The 25,516-nt window shown below is 44.4% G+C and overlaps 1 protein-coding gene across 1 annotated transcript; it reads right to left on the bottom strand.

The window, feature by feature from the left end:
* Window positions 1-5,416: 5,416 nt before the first annotated feature.
* ASMT (acetylserotonin O-methyltransferase) lies at window positions 5,417-23,229 on the bottom strand. The gene is made up of 8 exons (XM_049767801.1): window positions 23,158-23,229; window positions 22,312-22,486; window positions 18,833-18,962; window positions 16,664-16,732; window positions 12,049-12,167; window positions 8,928-9,074; window positions 7,071-7,193; window positions 5,417-5,628 (listed from the first exon to the last, which is right to left on the bottom strand). The coding sequence occupies exons 1-8, from the start codon at window positions 23,227-23,229 to the stop codon at window positions 5,417-5,419; spliced, it is 1,047 nt and encodes a 348-aa protein (XP_049623758.1).
* Window positions 23,230-25,516: the final 2,287 nt, after the last annotated feature.

Here is a 25,516-nt window from a genome sequence, read left to right as displayed (position 1 = left end):
TAAATCATCTCGAAAATTCAGCTCCGTGGCTTGAGCAGGTTGAATCGATAAAAATGTTTTGGAATAACAGAGCAGAAAATGGGAGATAAAAAGCAAAACAGAGGAGAAGAGATTTGAGAAGAAAAGAACGCAAGCAAGGGGTTCGGGTTCAAATAGAAAAGATGGGATAAGAAAACGGGAGATTAGAAGAGAGGAAAATCACAGAGGATTAGAACATATCAAAACCTGGGGCATGAGAACGGACCAGAATATAGGAGATTAGAAAAGAAAGCGGGAGATTAGAAGAGATAAGAAGAGAGAGAGAGAGGATATGAATGGATGGAAAACGGAGGATTTGGAGGGATCAAAAACTGGGGATTAGAACGGATAAAAACGCAGAGGAATAGATCAGATCGGAACATGGAGGATTTGAACAGAAAACGGGGAACTAGGACAAATGAGAACACAAAGATTTTAAGTCAGAACCCAGGGAATTTGGACAGAAAGCAAGAGATAAAATCAGAGCAGGAAAGAAGACATGAGAAGAGATCAAAAACACAGGAGAGTCAGTCGATAAAAACAGGAGATTGGAACCGATAGGAATAGAGGGGGAAAGAATGGATTGGAAAAGGGGGGGGGGGATAAGAACAGATTAAAATATAGGGGGAGGGCCCGGAGAGATAGCACAGCGGTGTTTGCCTTGCAAGCAGCCGATCCAGGACCAAAGGTGGTTGGTTCAAATCCCGGTGTCCCATATGGTCCCCCGTGCCTGCCAGGAGCTATTTCTGAGCAGACAGCCAGGAGGAACCCCCTGAGTGCCCGGGGTGTGACCCAAAAACCAAAAAAAAAAAAAAAAAAATATAGGGGGAAAGAAAGAAAGAAAGAAAGAAAGAAAGATAAGAAAGAAAGAAAGAAAGAAAGAAAGAAAGAAAGAAAGAAAGAAAGAAAGAAAGAAAGAAAGAAAGAAAGGAAGGAAGGAAGGAAGAAAGGAAGGAAGTAAGGAAGAAAAAAGGAAAGAGAGAGAGAGAAAAAGAAAGGAAAAGAAAGAAGGAAGGAAAGAAGGAAGAAAGAAAGAAAAAGAAGGAAGGAAGGAAGGAAGAAAGAAAGGAAGAGAAAGAAAGAAAGATAGAAAGAAAGAACGAAAGAAAGAAAGAAAGAAAGAAAGAAAGAAAGAAAGAAAGAAGAAAAAGAAAGAAAGAAAGAAAGAAAGAAAGAAGAAAGAAAAGAAAGAAAGAAAGAAAGAAAGAAAGAAAGAAAGAAAGAAAGAAAGAAAGAAAGAAAGAAAGAAAGAAAAAGGAAGGAAGAAAAAGAAAGGAAGGAAGAAAGGAAGGAAGGAAGAAAGAAGGAAGAGAAAGAAAGGAAGGAAGAGAAAGAAAAAGAAAAAACAAAGGAAGGAAGAAAGAAGGAAGAAAGGAAGAGAAAGAAAGAAAGGAAGGAAGGAAGGAAGGAAGGAAAGGAAGAAAAGAGAAAAAAGAAAGGAAAAGAAAGAAGGAAAGAAGGAAGAAAGAAAGAAAAAGGAAGGAAGGAAGAAAGAAAGGAAGAGAAAGAAAGAAAGGAGGGAAGGAGAAAGAGAAAGAAAGAAAAAAGAAAGGAAGGAAGAAAGAAGGAAGAGAAAGAAAGGAAGGAAGAGAAAGAAAAAGAAAAAACAAAGGAAGGAAGAAAGAAGAAAGGAAGAGAAAGAAAGAAAGAGAAAGAAAGAAAGAAATAAGAAAGAAGAAAGAAAGAAAAGAAAGAAAGAAAGAAGAAAGAGAAGAAAAGAAAGAAAAGAAAGAAAGAAGAAAGAAAGAAAGAAAGAAAGAAAGAGAAAGAAGGAAGGAAGGAAGGAAGGAAGAGAAAGAAAGGAATGAAGGAAGGAAGAAAGAAAGGAAGGAAGGAAGGAAGATAAAGAAGGAATAAAAAGAAAGATAAACAGAAAGAAGAGAAAGAGAAAGAAAGAAAGAAGAAAAAGAAAGGAAGGAAGAAAGAAAAAGAAAGAAAGAAGGAAGAAAGGAAGGAAGGAAGAAAGGAAGAATGAAAGAAAGAAATAGAGGGGATTAGAAAAGAAAACCGGGGCCCGGAGAGATAGCACAGTGGTGTTTGCCTTGCAAGCAGCCGCTCCAGGACCGAAGGTGGTTGGTTCGAATCCCGGTGTCCCATAGGGTCCCCCGTGCCTGCCAGGAGCTGTTTCTGAGCAGACAGCCAGGAGGAACCCCTGAGCACCGCCGGGTGTAACCCAAAAACCAAAAAAAAAAAAAAAAAAAAGAAAGAAAGAAAGAAAGAAAAGAAAAAAGAAAAGAAAAGAAAAGAAAAACGGGAGATTGGAAGAGAAAAATGCAGCAGGTGAGGGCAGAATAAAAGGAGGAAAATTGGGAATAAAAAAGATTTTTTGCACAAGGGATTAGAAGAGAAAATAGGAGAGTAGAAGGGATAAGAAGGCAGAGGAAAGCGAGAGATTAGAAGAGATAAAACACGGGATTAAAACGGATTAAAGGAAATAAAATCTAATCAGACACGAAAGATATCAGATAAGAACACTGGATTAGGGCCCGAGAGATAGCACAGCGGCGTTTGCCTTGCAAACGGCCGATCCAGGACCAAAGGTGGTTGGTTCGAATCCCGGTGTCCCATAGGGTCCCCCGTGCTGCCAGGAGCTATTTCTGAGCAGACAGCCAGGAGTAACCCTGAGCAATGCCGGGTGTGACCCAAAAACCAAAAAAAAAAAAAAAAAAAAGAACACGGGATTAGAATAGATTGGAAAAGGGTTCGAACAGGCCAGATTATAAAAGAACGAAATAAGGAGATTAGGACAGAAAATAGAAGACAACATAAAAGGCAGATAACAAGAGATTAGAACGGTTAAAATCCAGGGGATTAGAACGGGCGAGAAATCAGAAGATTAACATAAAAATTGAGAAAACGGGGAGATTAGAATAGGTCGGAATAAGGACAAGAAAACATTAGAATGAGGGCAGAGTTAAGCGTGACATTCAAGGCATTAATTAAATTTAATCAGTTAAATGGATGTGAACGGGAGATTAGAACAGGAAAACCAGGAGACAGATTCAGAGGAGAAAAGAAAATATTGGAATATGGGAGACTTTATTAGGAAATGGGAGATTAGAACAAGTCAAAATAAGATCACGAGAGAAGAGAAAATAAGAAATTAGAACGAGGGGCCGGGCGGTGGCGCTGGAGGTAAGGTGCCTTCCTTACCTGCGCTAGCCTAGGAGACGGACCGCGGTTCGATCCCCCGGCGTCCCATATGGTCCCCCCAAGCCAGGAGCGACTTCTGAGCGCATAGCCAGGAGTAACCCCTGAGCGTCACCGGGTGTGGCCCAAACCAAAAAAAAAAAAAAAAAAAAAAAAAAAAAAAAAAAAAAAAATTAGAACGAAGAGAAGTGATTGGAAATTTGATTGATTAAATTGATTAGAACGGGAGATTAGAACGGAAAACCTAGAGATAAAAGATGAGAAAATATTGGAATACAGGAAATTTTATCAGAAGAAAATGAGAGATTAGAACAAAGAGAACTGATTGGAAATTTCATTGATTGATTGATTAGCATGGGAGATTAGAACAAAAAACCTAGAGATAAAATCAAAAGAGAAAAGATGAAAAGATATTGGAATATGGGAGATTTTATCAGGAGAAAAGGAGAGATTAGAACGAGTCAGAATAAGGAAATAGAGAACTGATTAAAAATTCCATTGATTGATTAAATTGATTAGAATGGGAGATTAGAATAGAAACCAGGAGATAAAATCAGAGGAGAAAAGATGAGAAAATATTGGAATATGGGAGATTTTATCAGGAGGAAATGGGAGATTAGAACGAGTCAGAATAAGGAGATTACGAGACAAGAGAAAATAAGAAATTAGAACAAAGAGAAGTGATTGGAAATTTAATTGATTTATTGATTAATTGATTGGAACAGGTGATTAGAACAGAAAACCAGGAGATGAAGGAAACAAAATCAGAAAAATATTTCAGCACAGATTAGAATGTAGGTTTTAGAACATGGGATTTCTTTCCTTCCTTCTTTCCTTCCTTCCTTCCTTCCTTCTTCTTCCTTCCTTCCTTCCTTCTTTCTTTCCTTCCCTTCTTCCTTCCTTTCCTTCCTTAAGAAAATAAATTTAGAAAAATATTTTAGCCCAGATTAGAATGTAGGTTTTAGAACATGAGATTTCTTTCTTTCCTTCTTTCTTTCTTCTTCCTTCCTTCCTTCATTTCTTTCTTTACTTCCTTCTTTCGTTCTTTTTTCTTTCTGTCCCTCTCACCTTCCTTTCTTTCCTTCTTTCTCTTTCCTTCCTTTCTTCTTCCCCTTCCTTCTCTTTCTTTCCTTCCTTCTTTCGTTTTCTTTCCATCCCTCTCTCCTTTCTTTCCTTCTTTCTCTTTCCTTCCTTTCTTCTTCCCCTTCCTTCTCTTTCTTTCCTTCCTTCTTTCGTTTTCTTTCCATCCCTCTCTTTCTTTCCTTCTTTCTCTTTCCTTCCTTCCTTCTTTCTTTTTTCCCTTCCTTCTCTTTCCTTCCTGCCTTCCTTTCTTCTTTCTGCCCCTTCTTTCCATCCTTCTTTTCCCCCTTCCTTCTTTCATTCCTTCCCTCCTTCCTTCCTTTCCTCCTCTCCTTCCTTTCCTTTCTTCTTTTTGCCCCTTCCTTCTGTCTTTCCTTCCCTCCTTCCTCTTTCCTTCTTTCTTTCTTTCCTTCCATCCCGCTCTCCTTCCTTTCTTTTCTTCCTTCTTTTTGCCCCTTCCTTCTGTCTTTCCTTCTTTCTCTTTCTTTCCTTCCTTCTCTTTCCTTCTGTCCCTCTCCTTTCTTTCCTTCCTTCTTTCTTTTTCCCCTTCCTTCTTTCTTTCCTTCCCTTCTTCCTTTCTTTTCCCCTTCTTTCTTTCCATCCTTCCTTTCAATTCTTTTCTTCCCTCCTTCCTTCCTTTCCATCCTTCTTTTTACCCTTCCTTCTTTCTTTCCTTCCTTCTTTTTCCCCTTCCTTCTCTCCTTCCTGTTTTTCTTTTTCTCTTTCTTTCCTTCCTTCTCTTTCTTCTAACCTTCCGTCCCTCTCTCCTTCCTTTCTTTCCTTCCCTCCTTCCTGTCTTTCCTTCTTTCCCATATTCCAATATTTTCTCATCTTTTCTCCTCTGATTTTATCTCCTGGTTTTCTTCCTTCTTCCTTTCCCTTTCTCTTTCTCTTTCCTTCCTTCTTCCTTCCCTTCCTGCTTTCTCTTTCCTTCCTTCCTTCCTTCCTTCTTTCAGAACATGCTTTTCCACATATTAGAACACGGGATTAGAACATGGCTTCAGCATACATGAGATCACAGGATCAGAACACACAAGACCGGAACACGTGGCGACATACAATCAAAGAAGAAGTTAAAATGTGAGACGTAAACACATGAAAGAACACGGGATTACAACAGATTAGGACAAGAACACGGGATTAGAACCCGGGTACGAGCCCGGCGACGTCACTTGCTGCCCAGGATGGCCTGGTAGGTGCCCGTGGGGTGGCGGAGAGAGACGGTGTCGAACCCGGCACCCCTCAGCAAGGCCCGGTACTGGGGGGCCGTCCGCTCTAATCCCTCGCTCTGGATTAGCATGTTGAGGGAGTACAGCTGAGTGGTTAGCGGCCCACGGCCGTCCGGGTCCAGGACGCTTTCCACCACCAGCACGGCGCCACCTGCCAGCGGGGAGACGCACAGTTGGAACCCAGAACCGGGAGGGGGCGTCAGAATTTGCACCCAGCACCCCAGGGACTCCTGTTAAAGTGCTCGGGCGCGAGTGCAAAAACCCGCCCATCTGCTCCATTTTGTATTACTGCAAGGTTGTTGTTTTTTTTTATATCTATTTTTCTTGGGGTGTTTTGGGGTCACACCTGGCAGGGCACAGGGGTTACTCTTGGCTCTGTGCTCAGGAATCGGTCCTGGCAGTGCTCGGGGGGAAAATGTGGGATGCCAGGGATCGAACCTGGGTCTGTCCGGATTCTGCCATGTTTCTCTCTCTCTCTTTCTTTCTTTCTCTCTCTTTCTTTCTTTCATTCTCTTTCTTTTTTCTTTCCTTCTTTTTCTTTCTTTCCTTTCCTTCCTTCCTTTTCTTTCCTTCCATCCTCCCTTCCTTTCTTTGCTTCTTTCTCTTTCCTTCCTTCTTCCCTTCCTTCTCTTTCTTTTTTCTTTCCTTCTTTTTCTTTCTTCCTTTTCTCTCTCCTTCCTTTCTTTCCTTCTTCCCTACCTTTCCTCTCTCCTTTCTTTCCTTTCTCTTTCCTTCCTTTTCTCTCTCCTTTCTTTCCTTCCTTCCTTCCTTCCTTTTTTCTTTCCTTCCCTCCTTCCTTCCTTTGCTTCTTTCTCTTTCCTTCCTTCTTTTTTCCCTTTCTTTCCTCTCTCCTTCCTTTCTTTCCTTTCTCTTTCCTTCCTTCTTTCTTCCCTTTCCTCCTTCCTTTCTTTCCTTCCTTTTCTCTCTCTTTTCTTTCCCCTTCTTTCCTCTTTTTCTCTTTCCTTCCTTCTTTCTTTCCTTCCTTTCCTTTCTTTCTTCCCTTCCTTTCCTCTCTCCTTCCTTCTTTCTCTTTCTTCCTTCCTTCTCCCATTCTTTCTTTCCTTCCCTCCCTCCTTCCTTTCCTTCCTTCTCTTTCTTTTTCTTCCTCTCATTCATTTTTTCTTTCTCCCTCCCTCCCTTCCTTCATTTGTTTCTTTCTCCCTCCCTCCCCTTTTTCTCTTTTCTCACTTTCCTTTTTCCTTTCTTTCTCTTTCCTTTCTTTTTCTTTCTTTCTCTCTCCTTTTCCTTTTCCTTTTTTCTTTTTCTTTCTCTCCTTCACTTTCTTTTATTTTTATTTCTTCTTTTTCATTTTTCTTTCTTTTTCATTTTTTCTTTTTCTTTCTTTCTCCTTCCTTTCTTCCTATCTTTCTGTCTTTCTTTCCCTTTTTTACCCCCTTTTCTTTATTTTGTCTTTTTTCTCTCTCTCTCTTTTTCCTTCTTTCTTCCTGAGAGCAGAGACCAGGAGTAACTCCCAAACACTATCGGGTGTGGCCCCCCAAAAAATATCAGGACTCCGTCACAGTGCTAGGAGCCTGCCATAATCTTGGGGTACATTCTGGAACCCCGTCCTGGTCTATCCCTGCACCCCCTTACCTGCTCGGCATGCCTGGAACACTCGAGCCAGGAGCTTGGAGCACTTCTGGTCGCTCCAGTCGTGCAGGACCCGGGCGAGGATGAACAGGTCGGCCTCGGGGAGGGGGTCCAGGAAAAAGTCTCCTGGGGGGACAGACAGGAAGAAAGTTGGGGGACCCCGGCTGGGTCTCTCTCTCTCTTTCTTTTTTTTTTTTTTTTTTTTGGTTTTTGGGTCACACCTGGCAGTGCTCAGGGGTTATTCCTGGCTCCAGGCTCAGAAATTGCTCCTGGCAGGCACAGGGAACCATATGGGGCGCCGGGATTCGAACCGATGACCTCCTGCATGAAAGGCAAACGCCTTACCTCCATGCTATCTCTCCGGCCCCTCTTCTTTCTTTCTTTCTTTCTTTCTTTCTTCTTTCTTTCTTTCTTTCTTTCTTTCTTTCTTTCTTTCTTTCTTTCTTTCTTTCTTCTTTCTTTCTTTCTTTCTTCTTCTTTCTTTCTTTCATTCTTTCTCTTTCTTTCCTTCTTTCTTTCATTCTTTTTCTGTCTTTCTCTCTTCTTTCTTTCTTTCCTTCTTTCTTTCTCTTTCTTTCTTTTCTCTTCCTTCTTTCCTTCTTTCCTTCTTTTTCTTTCTTCCTCTTTATTTCCTCCTACCATCTTTCCTCCCCGCAATCCTCCTTCTTCCTTTCATTTTTCTTATTTTTCTCTTTCATTTTTTTCTCATCTCTTCCCTCCTTCCTTCCTCCCTCCTTCCCTTCTTTCTCATTTTCCCTTTGTTATATTTCTTTCTTTCTCTTTTCCTTTCTTTTTATCCTTTGTCCCTCCTTTCTTCTTTGTTTTTTTTCCTTCTGTCTTTTTCTACGCCTTTCTTCCTTTTTCAATCTTTCTCTTTTTCCTCCCTTCATTTCTTGCTTTCTCTTTCTTTCCGTCCGTCTTTTTCGGTTTGGATCTACATCCTGTGTTGCTCAGGGTTTCCTCCTGGCTCTGCGCTCAGGAATGCCTCCTGGCAGGCTCGGGGGACCCTAAGGGACGCCCCCAGCCAATGAAGTGCTTTTTAGATTTTATTCCCCCAAAATACCCTCCCTGTTTCCACAGAGGAGGTTTAGGGGGACCCTGTGTCGAATACACCCTGTTGGGCACTGGTTGACCTCAGGGCCAAGCATCTTCCTGGTTTCTTCCCTTTCTGTGGGAGTGGGTGGAAAATTCTAAAATATTCTGGGAAAATCCGGAAAATTCTGGGGAAAAAAAAAAAAAAAAAACCTGGAAAAATTCCAGAATATTCCGGAAAATACCAGAGAATTCTGAAAATTCCAGAAAATTCCGGAAAAATACCAGAAAATTTTGGAAAATTCCAGAAAATTCTGGAAAATACCAGAAAATCTTGGAAAATCCCAAAACATTCCAGAAAATAGCAAAAATTTTCAGAAAAATACCAGAAAAAGTACCAGAAAATTCCAGAATATCCCAGAAAATACCTGGAAATACCGGAAAATTCCAGAATATTCCAGAAAATACCTGGAAATACCGGAAAATTCCAGAATATTCCAGAGAATACCAGAAAAATCCGGAAAATTCCAGAACATTCCAGAAAATACCAAAAATTCCACAAAAATACCAGAAAATTCCAGAATAATTCAGAAAATACCAGGAAATACCGGAAAAATTCCAAAATATTCCAGAAAATTCCAGATATAATATCAGAAAATTCTAGAATATTTCGGGAAATGCCAGAAAATTCTGGAAACTTTCAGGATATTACGGAAAAAGCCAGAAAATTCCGTAAAATTCCATGCATTCGTGGAAAATGCATTTCTGTACGCGATTCCCCCCGAAAAAAAACATTGTGGAATTCACATAGCAAGGAGCACCCCGTACCTGCTTGGAAGGTCACTCGGTCCTTCTCTTCCTCCTGGAGGGGGAAGTGTGTCCCGGCCATTTGCACGACCTCGGGGATGTCAAACACGGTGACGTGGCACGCGGGGTACAGAGACGCACAGAGCCGGGCCAGGGCCCCCGAGCCACCTTGGGGTGGAGACAGAGACAGAGACAGAGGTAGAGACAGAGACGGGCGGAGGAATGGGGTGGGTGGCCCCGGCTCGGATGGACGCAGAAGGACAAAGTCAGGATCTTGGCAGCCGGGGGGACTGCTTGGGGTGGGTGGTCGGAAGGGTTCGTGCGAACAGGCCTAACATCTGGGCACAGAGCTCACATCTGGAGATGGATCTAGCATCTGGGCACGGAGCTCAACACCTGGGCACGGACCTCACATCTGGACATGAAACTCACATCTGGGCATGGACCTCACATCTGCACACGGGCCTAACATCTGGACACAGAGCTGCACATCAGGCCTAACATCTGGACACGGAGCTCACATCTGGACATGGAACTCACGGCAACGCAGGACCTCACATCTGGGTACAGACCTCACATCTGGATACGGACCTCGCATCGGCACATGGGCATAACAACTGGACAGGAGATCTCACATCTGGATGTGGACCTCACATCTGCACATGGGTCTAACATCTGGACATGGAACTCACATCGACCGACACATAGTCCTCACATCTGGGCACAGATCTGCACATTGGGCCTAACATCTGGATACGGGGCTCACATCTGGACGTGGAACCCACGGCGACACGGGACCTCACATCTGGATATGGACCTCACATCTGCACACGGGCCTAACATCTGTACATGGAGCACACATCGATCGACACAAGGTCCCCACATCTAGGCACAGACCTCACATCTGGACACGGGCCTAACATCTGAACACAGATCTGCACATTGGGCCTAACATCTGGACATGGAGCTCACATCTGGACATGGAACTCACACTGGCACAAGAGCCTTACATCTGTACATGGAACTGACATTGATCAACACAAGGACCTCACATCTGGGCACAGACCTCACATCTGAACATGGGCCTATCATCTCGACACAGACCTCACATCTGAACACAGACTTCACATCTGCACACACCCTCACACCCAGATGAAGGGGTGATTCAGGCCCCCCCATTCCTGGGACAAAGGCCCCTCTGGGGACCCTGACGTCTCTCTGTCTCTGTCTCTCTCTCAACAGAATTTTCGGTCATGCTGAGCCCAGTCCAGTACCGGGTTCTGGAAATGACACAGAGGTTTGGAGGGGAAGCTAAGCAGGGGGCTTGCTTGAGCAATCAGCACCCACTTTTTGTTGAAATTTGGGGGTAGTCAAAGAGACCCAGAGTCTCAGGCCTGCAGGAACCCAGGCAGCAGAGAGAAAGAGGAACTGAGAAAGAGAAGAAACAGAAAGAGAGATAGAAACAAGGACAGCGGGGGCCGGAGAGATAGCATGGAGGTAACGCGTTTGCCTTTCATGCAGGAGGTCATCGGTTCAAATCCCCGCGCCCCATATGGTCCCCCGGGCCTGCCAGGAGCAATTTCTGAGCCTGGAGTCAGGAATAACCCCTGAGCACTGCCGGGTGTGACCCAAAAACCAAAAACCAAAAAAAAAGAAAAAAAAGAAACAAGGACAGAAGCAGAGACAGGAGAAAGGGAGAAGAAAAGAAAGAAACAGAGAATGAGAGAAGGGAGAGAGAAATGAAGAGAGAAAGAAACAAATAAGGAGAAACAGAAAGAAAGGAGAGAGAAAGGAAGATAATCATGAGACACACAGAGGGAGATAAAGGGGGAGAGAAAGAAAGAAAAAGTGAATGAAAAAGAAAAAAGAAAGGAGAAGGGAGAAAGGAAAAGGAAGGAAGGAAGAAGAGAAAGAAGAAAGAAAGAAAGAAAGAAAGAAAGAAAGAAAGAAAGAAAGAAAGAAAGAAAGAAAGAAAGAAAGAAAGAAAGAAAGAAAGAAAGAAAGAAGAAATAAATAAATAAATGCTGGAGAGATAGCATGGAGGTAAGGCATTTGCCTTGCATGCAGAAGGTCGGTGGTTCAAATCCCGGCATCCCATTTGGTCCCCCGAGCCTGCCTGGAGCAATTTTTGAGCACAGAGCCAGGAGGAACCCCTGAGCACTGCCGGGTGTGACCCAAAAACCATAAAAAAAAGATAAAGAGACAGACAGAGAGACAGAGACAGAAACAGAGACAGAAAAGAGAGACAAGAGATATTGACAGAGAGAGACAAAGAGACAGAAACAGACAGAAAAGAGAGACAGAGATAAACAGAGACAGGGGGACAGAGAGAGACAGAGAGACAGAGAGAGAAAGACAAAGAGACAGAGACAGAAAAGAGAGATAGACAGAAACAGAGACAGAGAAAGACAGAGAGACAGAGACAGAAAAGAGAGACAGAGAGGTAAAGAGACAGACACAGACATAGACAGAGGCAGAAAAGAGACAGAGAGACAGAGAGACAGACAGAAAGACAGATAAAGACAAAGAGACAGAGACACAGACAAAGACAGAGAAGAGAGACAGAGATAGACAGAGGGACAGAGAGAAACAGAGAGATAAAGACAAAGACAGAGATAGAAAAGAGACAAAGATAGAGAGACAGAGAGAAAGACAAAGAGAGAGACAGAGACAGAAAGACAAAGGTAGACAGAGACAGAGAGAGACAGAGAAAGAGACAGAGACAGAGAAAGAATGAGACAGAGACACAGAGACGAGAGATATAGAGACAGAAAAGAGAGATAGACAGAAACAGAGACAGAGACAGAGAAAGACAGAGAGACAGAGACAGAAACAGACAAGAGACAGAAAAGGGAGACAGAAACAGACAGACAGGAAAGAGACAGAGAGATAAAGACAGAGACAGAAAAGAGAGATAGAAACAGAGACAGAGAAAGACAAATAGAGACAGAGACAGAAAAGAGAGAGACAAAGAGAGGTAAAGAGACAGACACAGACATAGACAGAGGCAGAAAAGAGACAGACAGAAAGACAGAGATAAAGGCAAAGAGACAGAGACAGACAGAAAGACAGAGAAGAGAGACAGAGACAGAGAGACAGAGAGACAGAGACCTTCCCAGTCCACCCCGGGGCCCCGTCGCACCTCCCAGGTCGCAAATGTGGGCGAAGGGCGCCAGGTCGAAGGCCGTGAGCAGGGCCGGGCCATCCAAAGTCCACCCCTCCTGTAGGCCCTTCATGAAGCGCAGGAGTTCCCCCTCGGACCTGGGGGAGAAAGAAATGTCCCCCGTCGTGCCGGATCCAAATTTGGGGTGTCCAGGGGAGAGATTTGGGGGGACGGAAATGTCCCCCCGTCATGCTGTATCCAAATTTGGGGTGTCCAGGGGAGAGATTTGGGGGGACAGAAATGTCCCCTGTCGTGCCGTGTCCAAATTTGGGGGTGTCCGGGGGAGAGATTTGGGGGGACAGAAATGTCCCCCGTTGTTGTGTCGTACCCAAATTTGGGGTGTCCGGGGGAGAGATTTGGGGAGACAGAAATGTCCCCCATCGTGCTGTATCCAACATTGGGGTGTCCAGGGGAGAGATTTGGGGAGACGAAAATGTCCCCCGTCGTGCTGGATCCAAATTTGGGGTGTCCAGGGGAGAGATTTGGGGGGACAGAAATGTCCCCCGTCGTGCTGGATCCAAATTTGGGGTGTCCAGGGGAGAGATTTGGAGAGACGGAAATGTCCCCCGTCGTCGTGCCATATCCAAATTTGGGATGTCCAGGGGAGAGATTTGGGGAGACAGAAATGTCCCCCGTCGTGCTGGATCCAAATTTGGGGTGTCCAGGGGAGAGATTTGGGGAGACACAAATGTCCCCCGTCGTCGTGCCGTATCCAAATTTGGGGTGTCCAGGGGAGAGATTTGGGGAGACGGAAATGTCCCCCATCGTGCTGTATCCAAATTTGGGGTGTCCAGGGGAGAGATTTGGGGAGATGGAAATGTCCCTCGTCGTGCCATATCCAAATTTGGGGTGTCCAGGGGAGAGATTTGGGGAGACAGAAATGTCCCCCCGTCATGCTGTATCCAAATTTGGGGTGTCCAGGGGAGAGATTTGGGGAGACAGAAATGTCCCCCATCGTGCTGTATCCAACATTGGGGTGTCCAGGGGAGAGATTTGGGGAGACGGAAATATCCCCCGTCGCGCCGGATCCAAATTTGGGGTGTTCGGGGGAGAGATTTGGGGGGACGGAAATGTCCCCCGTCGTGCCGTATCCAAATTTGGGGTGTCCAGGGGAGAGATTTGGGGAGACAGAAGAAGCCGTCAGTGCAGCAGATGGGGGAGAGAGATTGAATGTCCCCCCCATTGTGTTGGTAGATTTGGGGTGTCCAGGACAGATTTGGGGGGAACAGGAAGAGCCATAAGGCAGCAGAGGGGGAAAGAGACTGGGGACCCGGAAATGTCCCCCATTATGCCGTGGGTTTGGGGAACAGGACAGACTTGGGGGGACAGGATAAGCGGTGAGTGCAGCGGACAGAGGAGAGAGATTGCTGGAGCAGAAATGTCCCCCATCGTGCTGTATCTCTCCTCCTGTATCTCTGTGTGTGTCTCTCTTTCGCCCTGTCGGTCTCTGTCTCTCTCTGTGACTCTCTCACCCTCTCTATCTCTTTCCCTCAATCTTTTTGTCTGTCTCTTTCTTACCCTCTATCTCTGTCTCTCTTTCCCTCTGTCTCTTTCTCTCACCCTTTCTCTGTCTTTGTCTCTCTTGCCCTCTATCTCTGTCTCTCTTGCTCTCTATCTCTGTCTCTTTCCTGGTCTCTCCTTGCCCTCTATCTCTGTCTCTTTTTGTCTCTCTTGCCTTCTGTCCCTCTTGTTTGTCTCTCTCACCCCCTCTATCTCTGTCTCCTCTCTCTCATCCTCTATCTCTGTCTCTCCTTTTTCTTTGTCTCTCTCTTGCTTCTCTCTCTCCTTTTCTTGTCTCTTTCTTGCCCTCTATCTCTGTCTCTCTTGCCCTCTATCTCTCTTTTTCTCTCTTTATCACTCTCTATCTCTGTCTCTTTCTCTATCTCTTGCCCTCTGTCTCTCCTTTTTCTCCATCTCTTTCTCGCCCTCTATGTCTGTCTCTTTGTCTCTCGCTTCTATCTCTCTCTCCTTTTTCTGTCTCTTTCTTGCCCTCTATCTCTGTCTCACCTTTTCCTCTCTGTCTCTCTCTTGACCTCTATCTCTCTATCTCTGTTTCTCCTTCTCTGTCTCTTTCTTGCACTCCATTTCTGTCTCTTTCTCTCTCTCTCTGGCTTCTATCTCTTCTTTTCCTGTCTCTTTCTCACCCTCTATCTCTGTCTCTTTCTCCGTCTCTTGCCCTCTATCTCTCCTTTTTTCTTCTGTCTCTTTCTCTCTCTCGCCCTCTATCTCTGTCTTTCTATCTCTTTCTCTCCTTTTTCTGTCTCTTTCTCACCCTGTATCTCTGTCTCTTTCTCTCTAGCTCTGTCTCTCCTTCTGTCTCTTTCTTGCCTTGTATCTCTCTTTCTCTCTGTCTATCTGTCTCTTTCTCTGTCTATCTCTGTCTCTTTTTCTTTCTCACCCTTTATCTCTGTCTCTTTCTCTGTCTATCTCTGTCTCTCCTTTATCTCTTTCTCGCCCTTTATCTCTGTCTCTTTCTCTGTCTATCTGTCTCTCCTTTTTCTCTTTCTCGCCCTGAATCTCTTTCTCTCTATCTCTGTCTCTTTCTCACCCTGTATCTCTGTCTCTTCTCTCTATCTCTGTCTCTCCTTTTTCTGTCTCTTTCTCGCCCTTTATCTCTCTTTCTCACCCTGTATCTCTGTCTCTTTCTCTCTGTCTATCTGTCTCTCCTTTTTCTGTCTCTTTCTCACCCTGTATCTCTGTCTCTTTCTCTCTGTCTATCTCTGTCTCTTTTTTCTGTGTCTTTCTCGCTCTGTATCTCTGTCTCTTTCTGTCTATCTCTGTCTCTCCTTTTTCTGTCTCTTTCTCTCTGTCTATCTCTGTCTCTCGTTTTTCTGTCTCTTTCTCACCCTGTATCTCTGTCTCTTTCTCTGTCTCTCATTTTTCTGTCTCTTTCTCACCCTGTATCTCTGTCTCTTTCTCTCTGTCTATCTTTGTCTCTCCTTTCTCTCTGTCTCTCTCTCATTTTCTATCTTAGTGTCTTTCCGTCTATCTCTTTATCCCTCTTTCTCTCTATCTCTGTCTCTTTCTCTGTCTCTCATTTTTCTCTCTTTCTCTCTATCTGTCTCTTTCTCTGTCTATCTCTGTCTCTCATTTTTCTCTCTTTCTCTCTATCTCTGTCTCTTTCTCTGTCTCTCTCTCACCTTCTATCTTAGTGTCTTTTCGTCTATCTCTTTATCCCTCTCTCTGTCTATCTCTGTCTCTCCTTTTTCTCTCTCCTTCTCTCTGTCTCTCCTTTTTCTCTGTCTCTTTCTATCTCTGTATCTCCTTTTTCTCTGTCTCTCTCTGTCTCTCCTTTTTCTCTGTCTCTTTCTATCTCTCTCTCCTTTTTCTCTGTCTCTTTCTCTCTATCTCTGTCTCTCCTTTTTCTCTCTCTTTCTCTATCTCTGTCTCTCCTTTTTCTCTGTCTCTTTCTATCTCTGTCTCTCCTTTTTCTCTATCTCTGTCTCTTTCTCTCTGTCTCTCTCACCTTCTATCTTAGTGTCTTTCCATCTATCTTTTTATCCCTTTCTCTCTGTCTCTCTGTCTCTCCTTTTTCTGTCTCTTTTTCGCTGTTTATGTCTTTTTCTGTCTCTCTCTCGCCCTCTATCTCTGACTCTTTCTCTCTATCTCTGTCTGTCTCTGTCTCTCCCTCACCTTCTATCTCAGTGTCTTTCCATCTTGTCTTCTATCTCTTTATCCCTCTTTCTCTATCTCTGTCTCTCCTTTTTCTCTGTCTCTTTCTCGCCCTTTATCTCTGTCTTTCTCTGTCTCTCTCTCGCCCTCTATCTGACTCTTTCTCTTTCTATCTCTGTCTCTGTCTCTTTCTCTGTCTCTCTCTCACCTTCTATCTTAGTGCCTTTCCGTCTATCTCTTTATCCCTCTTTCTATCTCTGTCTCTCTCTTGCCCTCTATCTCTGTCTCTTTCTCTCTGTCTATCTCTGTCTCTCCTTTTTCTCTGTCTCTTTCTCGCCGTTTATCTCTGTCTTTCTCTGTCTCTCTCTCTTGCCCTCTATCTCTGACTCTTTCTGTCTCTCTCTCACCTTCTTAGTGTCTTTCCGTCTATCTCTTTATCCCTCTTTCTTTCTGTCTATCTCTGTCTCTCCTTTTTCTCTGTCTCTTTCTCACCCTTTATCTCTGTCTTTCTCTGTCTCTCTCGCCCTCTATCTCTGACTCTTTCTATCTCTGTCTCTCCCTAACCTTCTAAGTGTCTTTCCGTCTTGTCCTCTATCTCTTTATCCCTCTTTCTCTGTCTATCTCTGTCTTTCCTTTTTCTCTGTCTCTTTCTCGCCCTTTATCTCTGTCTTTCTCTGTCTCTCTCTCGCCCTCTATCTCTGATTCTTTCTCTCTATCTCTGTCTCTCCTTCCTCTCTCTCTCTCTCTCTCTCACCTTCTATCTTAGTGTCTTTCCGTCTTGTCCTCTATCTCTTTATCCCTCTTTTTCTCTGTCTCCTGTGTGTCTCTCTGTCTCTGTCTCTCTGTCTCCCTCTCTGGGTGACGGCTCAGAGACGCCAGCAGGCAGCCCCGAGGTCCCAGCTACCACCTGCGCGTCCCTTGGGGAAGGAGGAACTGGGTGGACAGACGGACAGACGGACCCCAGGGTCTCCCCCGTCCTCACCTGTAGATGGCCGCGAACAAGGGATCCGAGCCGACGCCGAAGGCCCGCTGGTACTGGTTCCGCCCTTCTCTGAGGAAACACAGACCCACGGGCCCCCCAAAAAGACGTCCATTTCCGTCTCTTTGTCCTTATCTCTGTCTCTGTCTGTCTCTCTGTGTCTCTTTCTGTCTCTTTTTTGTCTTTCTCTTTGTTTTTATCTCTCTATCTCTGTCTTTTTCTCTGTCTCTCTGTCACTGTGTCTCTCTGTCTCTTTTTGTCTCTGTCTGTCCTTATCTCTCTATCTCTGTGTCTCTGTCTCTGTCTCTCTGTCTTTTTCTATCTATCTGTCTCTTTTGTGCCTGTTTCTGTTTCTCTTTGTCTTTATCTCTGTCTGTCTTTTTCTCTCTCTCTGTCTCTTGTCTGTTTCTGTCTCTTTGTCTTTATCTCTCTATCTCTGTGTCTCTGTCTGTCTCTCTGTCTTTTTCTATTTGTCTCTTTTTTGCCTGTTTCTGTCTCTCTCTTTGTCTTTATCTCTCTGTCTCTGTCTCTTTGTCTTTATCTCTCTATCTCTATGTCTCTGTCCTTGTCTCTGTCTTTGTGTCTCTTTTTTGTCTGTCTGTTTATGTCTCTTTGTCTTTATCTCTGTCTTTTTCTCTGTCTCGATCTCTGTTTCTATCTCTGTCTCTTTGCCTTTATCCCTCTATCTCTGTCTCTGTGTCTTTTTCTCTGTCTCTCTGTCGCTGTTTGTGTCTATCTCTGTCTCTTTTTGTCTGTCTGTCTTTATCTCTCTATCTCTGTGTCTCTATCTCTGTCTGTTTCTCTGTGTCTCTTTCTGTCTATCTGTCTCTTTTTTGTCTGTTTCTGTCTCTCTCTTTGTCTTTATCTCTCTCTTTTTCTGTGTCTCTGTCTCTGTTTCTGTCAATCTATGTCTTTTTTTGTCTCTGTCTTTATCTCTCTATCTCTGTGTCTCTGTCCCTGTCTGTGTCTCTTTCTGTCTCTTTTTTGTCTGTTTCTGTCTCTCTGTCTTTATTTCTGTCTTTTTCTCTGTTTCTCTGTTTCTATCTATGTCTCTTTTGTCTCTGTCTCTGTCTTTATCTCTCTATCTCTGTGTCTCTGTCCCTGTCTCTGTCTGTCTCTCTGTGTCTCTTTCTGTCTATTTGTCTCTTTTCTGTTTCTGTCTCTGTCTTTTTATCTGTCTATCTGTCTCTTTCTTGTCTCTGTATTTATCTCTCTATCTCTGTGTCTCTATCTGTCTCTGTCTTTCTATTTCTGTCTCTTTGTCCTTATCTCTGTCTCTGTGTCTCTTTCTGTCTCTCTTTTTTGTCTATCTCTGTCTCTTTGTCTTTATCTCTGTCTCTGTGTCTTTTCTATCTCTGTCTCTTTTTTCTGTCTGTCTCTCTGTGTCTCTGTCTATCTGTCTCTTTTTTCTCTGTCTGTCCCTGTCTCTCTCTTTTTCTGTCTCTGTTTCTGTCTCTTTGTCTTTACCTTTCTATCTCTGTGTCTCTGTCCCTGTCTCTGTCTCTGTCTCTATCTCTCTGTCTCTCTCTGTCTATTTCTGTCTCTTTGTCCTTATCTCTGTCTTTGTCTCTCTGTGTCTCTATCTGTCTCTGTCTTTGTGTCTTTCTGTCTGTTTCTGTCTCTTTGTCCTGATCTCTGTCTCTGTCTGTCTCTCTGTGTCTCTTTCTGTCTGTCTCTTTTTTGTCTGTTTCTATCTGTCTCTTTGTCTTTATCTCTCTGTCTCTGTGTCTCTGTGTGTTTTTCTGTCTCTCTCTCTTTTTTCTGTTTTTATCTCTGCCTCTGTTTCTATCTCTTTTTTCTGTCTGTTTGTTTCTGTCTCGGTCTTTATCTCTCTATCTCAGTGTCTCTGTCTCTGCTTCTATCTCTGTCTCTCTTTTGTCTCTGTCTGTCTGTTTCTGCCTGTTCAGAGATCGCTCCACGCAGGTTCGGTGGACCACGTGCCCGACCACTGAGCTATCTCTCTGGCCCCGAACAACATTATTCTTGACCCAATCTCATAACCAGAAACCACAGAATGCCACGATCGAATGCCAGTGAACTTGCCCCAGGTCTTGGAGGGAGCTTTGAAATTCTCCATCTTGGGGTGGCCTTGGGGGGTGGGGGGTCTTGGGGTTCAACCTGGCCGCCTCGACCCCTGCTCCCCGCGACGCAGCCGCGCACCCACCTACCTACCTCACAGCCTCCGCGAGGTGGGCCCAGCACGGGTAGGTGGTGCCAGCCAGGTAGAGAAACATGTGGCACTGGCACCGGGGGCTGGCTCTCGCCAGGTAGGTGCTGGCCAGCTCCGAATTGCTGTAGAGAGCTGCAAAAATAAATAGGTAAATAAAGTAAAAAATAAATAATAAATACAATAATAAATAAATAAAAATAAAAATAGATAAAGAGTAATAAATAAATGATAAATAAATAAAACTAGGGGCCGGGCGGTGGCGCTAGAGGTAAGGTGCCTGCCTTGCCGGTGCTAGCCTAGGACGGACCGCGGTTCGATCCCCCCGCGTCCCATATGGTCCCCCAAGCCAGGAGCGACTTCTGAGCGCATAGCCAGGAGGAACCCCTGAGCATTACCAGGTGTGGCCCAAAAACAAAAAAACAAAAACAAAACAAAAAAGTAAAAAAAAAAACAACTAGATAAAAAGTGATAAATAAATAATAAATAAACAAAATAATAAATAAAAATAAATAAGTAAATAATAAATAAATAAAGATAAATAAAATAATAAACGAATAAATAAAATAAAGATAAATGATAAATAAACAAAGATAAATAAATAAATAAAATGATAAATAAATAAAAATAATAAATAAAAAAATATAAAAACAGATCAAGAGTAATAAATAAATAATAAATAAACAAAAATAAATAAATAAAATAACGAATAAATAAAAATAAATAAATGATAAACAAAAAATAAATGAATAAATAAACTAATAAATAAAATAAATAAAAATAAACAAATAATAAAAATTAATAAGTAAAAATAAATATAAATATAAATAAATAAAAGTAAATAAATAATAAATAAATAATGAATAAAATCAAAATAAATAAGTAAATAAGAAAAATAATGAATAAATAAAAATAAATATAAATAAATAAAAGTAAATAAAAATAAATGATAAATAAAAATAAAAATAATAAATAAGAATAAAAAATAAATAATAAATAAAAATGATAATAAATAATAAATAAAAATAAGTAAATAAGAATAAAATAATAAACAAAAATAAAAATAAATAAGTAATAAATAAAGATAAATAAATGAATAAAAATAAATAGAATAATAAATAAATGAATAAAAATCAATAAAATAATAAACGATAAATAAATAAATAAATAAGAATAAAAATAAATAATAAATAAAAATAAAGATAAATAAATATAAAAATAAAGAATAATAATGATAAATAAATTAATGAAATAATAAATAAATATAAATAAAATAAATAAATAAATAAAAATAAATAGAATAATAAATAAATCAGATAAAAATAAATTAATTAATAAAAAATAAATAAGATAATAAACGATAAATAAATCAATAAAATAAAGAATAGAAAACAAACAAATGATAATGATAAATAAATAATACTAAATAAAATAAAAAGTAAATAAATAATTTAAAATAAATAAAATAATAAATAATAAATAAACAAATAAAATAAACAAAAAATAAAAAAAATAAACCTAGATATGGGGGGTGTTTCCTGACTGCCTGTGACCGCTGTGGCCAATCTTCGGGGCATCCAAAATGGTGGGCGTGGGGCGACCTTGGGATACCCAACCAATGGAGCCCTTCCCTGGGGATCTTTCAAATGTTATTTGCAAATCATCATTTTTATATTCTGCCAAATGCTTCTGCTATTCGAAATGTTTGTCATATTCCTTGAAATGGTAAAACGACTGCAAATGTGATGCAAAAAATGAAGGGTGGAAAAAAACTTGGGGGGTTTGGAAGATGATGTCATGGCGCAATTATGCAAATTAGGCCTGGAGGCCGGCCAATGAGATGACAGGATCCATCCCAGAAATGGGAAAGACGACCTCCTAATGTTATTTTGCAAAATGCAGTCATTCTGCAGGGCCACCGGCCAAGTTACAGAATCCCTCCAAGGTGCTTGGAAGGTGATTTCATCATTATTGATGCAAATGAGGTCCGGAGGATGGCCAATCACATCACAGAATCCCTCCAAGGGGGGTTTGGAAGATGAGCTCATAATGGCATTATGCAAATGAGGTCCAGAGGACGACCAATCACATCACAGAATCCCTCTAAGGAAGTTTGAAGGATGACCTTGCAGTGGCATTATGCAAATTGGGTCCAGAGGACGACCAATCACATCACAGAATCCCTCTAAGGAAGTTTGGAACATGGCTTTACAGTAGCATTATGCAAATGAGGTCCGGAGGACGACCAATCACATCACAGAATCCCTCTAAGGAAGTTTGGAAGATGGCCCCCAATGGCATTATGCAAATGAGGTCCAGAGGACGACCAATCACATCACAGAATCCCTCTAAGGAAGTTTGAAGGATGACCTTGCAGTGGCATTATGCAAATTGGGTCCGTTATGCAAATTAGGTTCCAGAGGATGACCAATCACATCACAGAATCCCTCCTACAGTGTTTGAAAGATGATCTCCCAATGGCATTATGCAAATTAGGTTCAGAGGATGACCAATCACATTACAGAATTTCTCTATGGGGGTTTGGAAGATAACGTCACAATGCTATTATGCAAATTAGGTCTAGAGGACGACCAATCACATCACAGAATCCCTCTAAGGGAGTTTAAACGACATCACAATGTCATTATGCAAATTAGGTCTGGAAGACAACCAATCATATTACAGAATCCCCCCAAGGGAAGTTCAATGCTATTATGCAAATTAGTTCTAGAGAATGACCAATGAAATCACAGAATCCCTCTAAGGGAGTTGGAACAATGACATCACAATGCCATTATGCAAAAGAGGTCTAGAGGACGACCAATCACATCACAGAATTTTTCTATGGGGCTTTGGAAGATAACATCACAATGCTATTATGCAAATGAGGTCTAGAGGACGACCAATCACATCACAGAATCCCTCTAAGGGAGTTTGGACGATCAAATCACAATGCCATTATGCAAATTAGGTCTGGAAGGCAACCAATCAAAGTACAGAATCCCCCCCAAGGGGAGTTTAATGCTATTATGCAAATTAGTTCTAGAGAACGACCAATCACATCACAGAATCCCTCTAAGGGAGTTTGAACGATGACATCACAGTGCCATTATGCAAATGAGGTCTAAAGGACGACCAATCACATTACAGAATCCCTTTAAGGAGAGCTCACAAGGATGATCATGCAAATGTATGCAAATTAGACCTGGAGGACCAATCCAATCGCAGGGCCCCTCCGAGCGGGCTGGAAAGAGTTAAAGATGACCTCATAGTGCTGGCATGCAAATGAGGCCTGGAGGGTGACCAATCACAGCGCAGAATAAAACAGAGGGGGCCGCTAGGATGCCAATCGGGCTTATGCAAATAAGAGCAGGGGCCCAGCCAATGGGGTGGCCTATGCAAATGAGGGCCTGTCTCTAGGATGCAGCCATTGAGTGGTCCAGGCCTCTGGGCTAGATAGGCCAAGGATGGTCGGAGCTCTCACCTGTGTCGCTTAGGGTTTGGACACGCAGAAGGTTCAGGGTGACGCATGTGTCCAGCAGCGGCCGTGTCCCCCGGGTGCTGGTGCCCAGGCGTGTGGCCACGGTGGCCGCGTCCAGGGGCTGGGACGCCTCCTCCAGGAGGTCGAAGACTCCCAAGTCACAGGCCGCAAAGAGAACCTGGGGTTCAGGGGGGTGGGGGGGAGACAAAAAGATGCAAAATTGTTACCCCAGGACACACACAGACACACACAGACACACAAAGTCACCCCAAATCATTTCCCCAACCTGTCTGTGGCCCTGCGAGCCAAAATTTTTGGGGAGTTGCACAAAAAGTAGTTGACACCGGGGGGCCGGGAAGATGGCCCAATGGGTAGCGCCGGGAGGGGGGGGGCCCCCCAAATCCAACAAACAACGTCAACCGATTCCGAATTGATTTCTTCGAGTTTGGGGTTCAGAATTTCCCTGATTTGGGGCGACACGATAGCAAAATAAAGTTAATTCTGGGGGAGAGTTGTCTCGTGGAATGCCAGAGATTGAATTCACATCTTTTTGTTGTTGTTTTTGGTTTGTTTGTTTGTTTGTTTTGGGGGGGGCATACCGGGCAGTGCTCAGGGGTTTGCTCCTGGCAGGCTTGGGGGGGAACCCTAAAAAAAATGCCGGGGATCGAACCCGGGTCGGTCTGAGCACCTCATAATTGTATTTTTGGGTTCCTCAAATTTTGGGTTTTGATTTATTTATTTTGGGGCGATTGCTAGAATATCTGGCAGCGACCGGTTGATGGCTCCTCCTGAGACCCACCCCCCACCCCCCCAAAATTGAGAGCCCCCGGGGTACCCCCAGAATCTTACCTGCGACGCCATGAATCCGTGGGCCAATTCGCTCAAGACCCCAAAATCTGCGTCCGGGTCCGAGGAGGACATGTCTCACGGTGTGGACAGGTGAGGTGAACAGACGTGTCGGGGCTCAGGGGTATCCCCCCCGCTGGGCCAAAGCGGATTATTCTCCTCGAATATTCCATCAGGCTGATTGAGGGTTTGGGGGGGGGGCTCTGAGGCCCCCAAATTGAGGAAGGGGGACAGAACTCAAACCCCCTGATTTCAGCAAGGATTGGGTTTCCCAGGGTAAGTGTGTTTCTCTTAGCAAAAGTGATGGCAGGCCGGTATGCTAGAATTTTGGATTTGTGCCCCCCCCTTTTTGATCAAACCCCAAATTTGATCTTCGGGGGGGGGTTGTCCCAGGGCTCTGTTCATTCCTAAGATTGCATGGGGAGGGTCCTTCCTGTCTCTCCCAGCTTCAAGGGGGGGGGGGGGGTCCAGGGAGGACCTGTCTTTCCCAGTTTAGGGGGTCCTGGGAGGGGTCCTTCCTGCCTCTCCTAATTTTGGGGGTCCTGGGAGGGTCCTTCCTGTCTCCCAGCTTCAAGGGGGGGGGGGTCCAGGGAGGACCTGTCTTTCCCAGTTTAGGGGGTCCTGGAAGGGTCCTTCCTGCCTCTCCCAGTTTTGGGGGTCCAGGGAGGGTCCTTCTTGCTTGTTTTGGGGGTCCAAGGAGGGTCTTTTTACTGTGTCTCTCAGCTCCTGGGGTCCAGGGAGGGTCCTTCCTGCCTTTCCCAGTTATGGGGTCCTGGGAGGGTCCTTCCTGCCTCTCCTAATTTTGGAGGTCCTGGGAGGGTCCTTCCTGACTCTCCCAGTTTTGGGGGTCCAGGGAAGGTCCAGGGAAGGTCCTTTTTGCTTGTTTTGGGGGCCCAAAGAGGGTCTTTTTTACTGTGTCTCTCAGCTCCTGGGGTCCAGGGAGGGTCCTTCCTGCCTCTCCTAATTTTGGGGGTCCTGGGAGGGTCCTTCCTGTCTTTCCCAGTTCCAAGGGGTCCAGGGAGGGTCCTTCCTGCCTCTCCTAATTTTGATGGTCCTGGAAGGGTCCTTCTTGCCTTTCCCAGTTATGGGGTTAAGGGAAGGTCCTTTTTGCTTGTTTTGGGGGCCCAAAGAGGGTCTTTTTTACTGTGTTTCTCAGCTCCTGGGGTCCAGGGAGGGTCCTTCCAGCCGTTACCTGTTCCAAGGGGTCCAGGGAGGGTCCTTCCTGCCTCTCCTAATTTTGGGGGTCCTGAGAGGGTCCTTCCTTCCTCTCCCAGTTCCAAGGGGTCCATGGAGGGTCCTTCCTGCCTCTCCTAATTTTGGGGGTCCTGGGAGGATCCTTCCTGCCTCTCCCAATTTTGGGGGTCCAGGAAGGGTCCTTCCTGCCTCTCCCAATTTTGGGGGTCCAGGAAGGGTCCTTCCTGCCTCTCCCAGTGTGAGGGTCCAGGGAAGGTCCTTCTTGCTTGTTTTGGGGGTCCAAGGTGGGTCTTTTTACTGTGTCTCTCAGCTCCTGGGGTCCAGGGAGGGTCCTTCCTGCCTCTCCCAGTTTTGGGGTCCAGGGAGGGTCCTTCCTGCCTCTCCCAGTTTTGGGGTCCAGGGAGGGTCCTTCCTGCCTCTCCCGGTTTTGGGGGCCCAGGGAGGGTCCTTCCTGCCTCTCCAGGTTTTGGGGTCCAGGGAGGGTCGTTTCTGCCTCTCCCAGTGTTGGGGGTCCAGGGAGGGTCCTTCCTGCCTCTCCCGGTTTTGGGGGTCCAGGGAGGGTCCTTCCTGCCTCTCCAGGTTTTGGGGTCCAGGGAGGGTTGTTTCTGCCTCTCCCAGTGTTGGGGGTCCAGGGAGGGTCCTTCCTGCCTCTCCCAGTTCCAAGGGGTCCAGGGAGGGTCCTTCCTGCCTCTCCTAATTTTGGGGGTCCTGGGAGAGTTCTTTCTGCCTCTCCCAGTTTTGGGGGTCCAGGGAGGGTCCTTCCTGCCTCTCCCAGTGTGAGGGTCCAGGGAGGGTCCTTCTTGCTTGTTTTGGGGGTCCAAGGAGGGTCTTTTTACTGTGTCTCTCAGCTCCTGGGGTCCAGTGAGGGTCCTTCCTGCCTTTTCCAGTTTGGGGGGGGGGTCTAGGGAGGGTCCTTCCTGCCTCTCCCAGTGTGAGGGTCCAGGGAAGGTCCTTCTTGCTTGTTTTGGGGGTCCAGGGAGGGTCCTTCCTGCCTTTCCCAGTTTTGGGGGTCTAGGGAGGGTCCTTCTTGCCTCTCCCAATTTGGGGGTCCAAGGAGGGTCATTCCTGCCTGTCCCAACCTCCAGGGGTCCAGATATGTCTGTAAGAAGGGGATTAGGGGAGCGCAGTGAGAAAATTGGCACCCGCTTTTTATCTCCTTCATCCTCAG

This window comes from Suncus etruscus, assembly GCF_024139225.1.
Source record: "Suncus etruscus isolate mSunEtr1 chromosome X unlocalized genomic scaffold, mSunEtr1.pri.cur SUPER_X_unloc_2, whole genome shotgun sequence".
Taxonomy (NCBI): domain Eukaryota; kingdom Metazoa; phylum Chordata; class Mammalia; order Eulipotyphla; family Soricidae; genus Suncus; species Suncus etruscus.
Note: the sequence above shows the minus strand (reverse complement) of the source record. Positions and strands in the feature narration are given on the sequence as shown.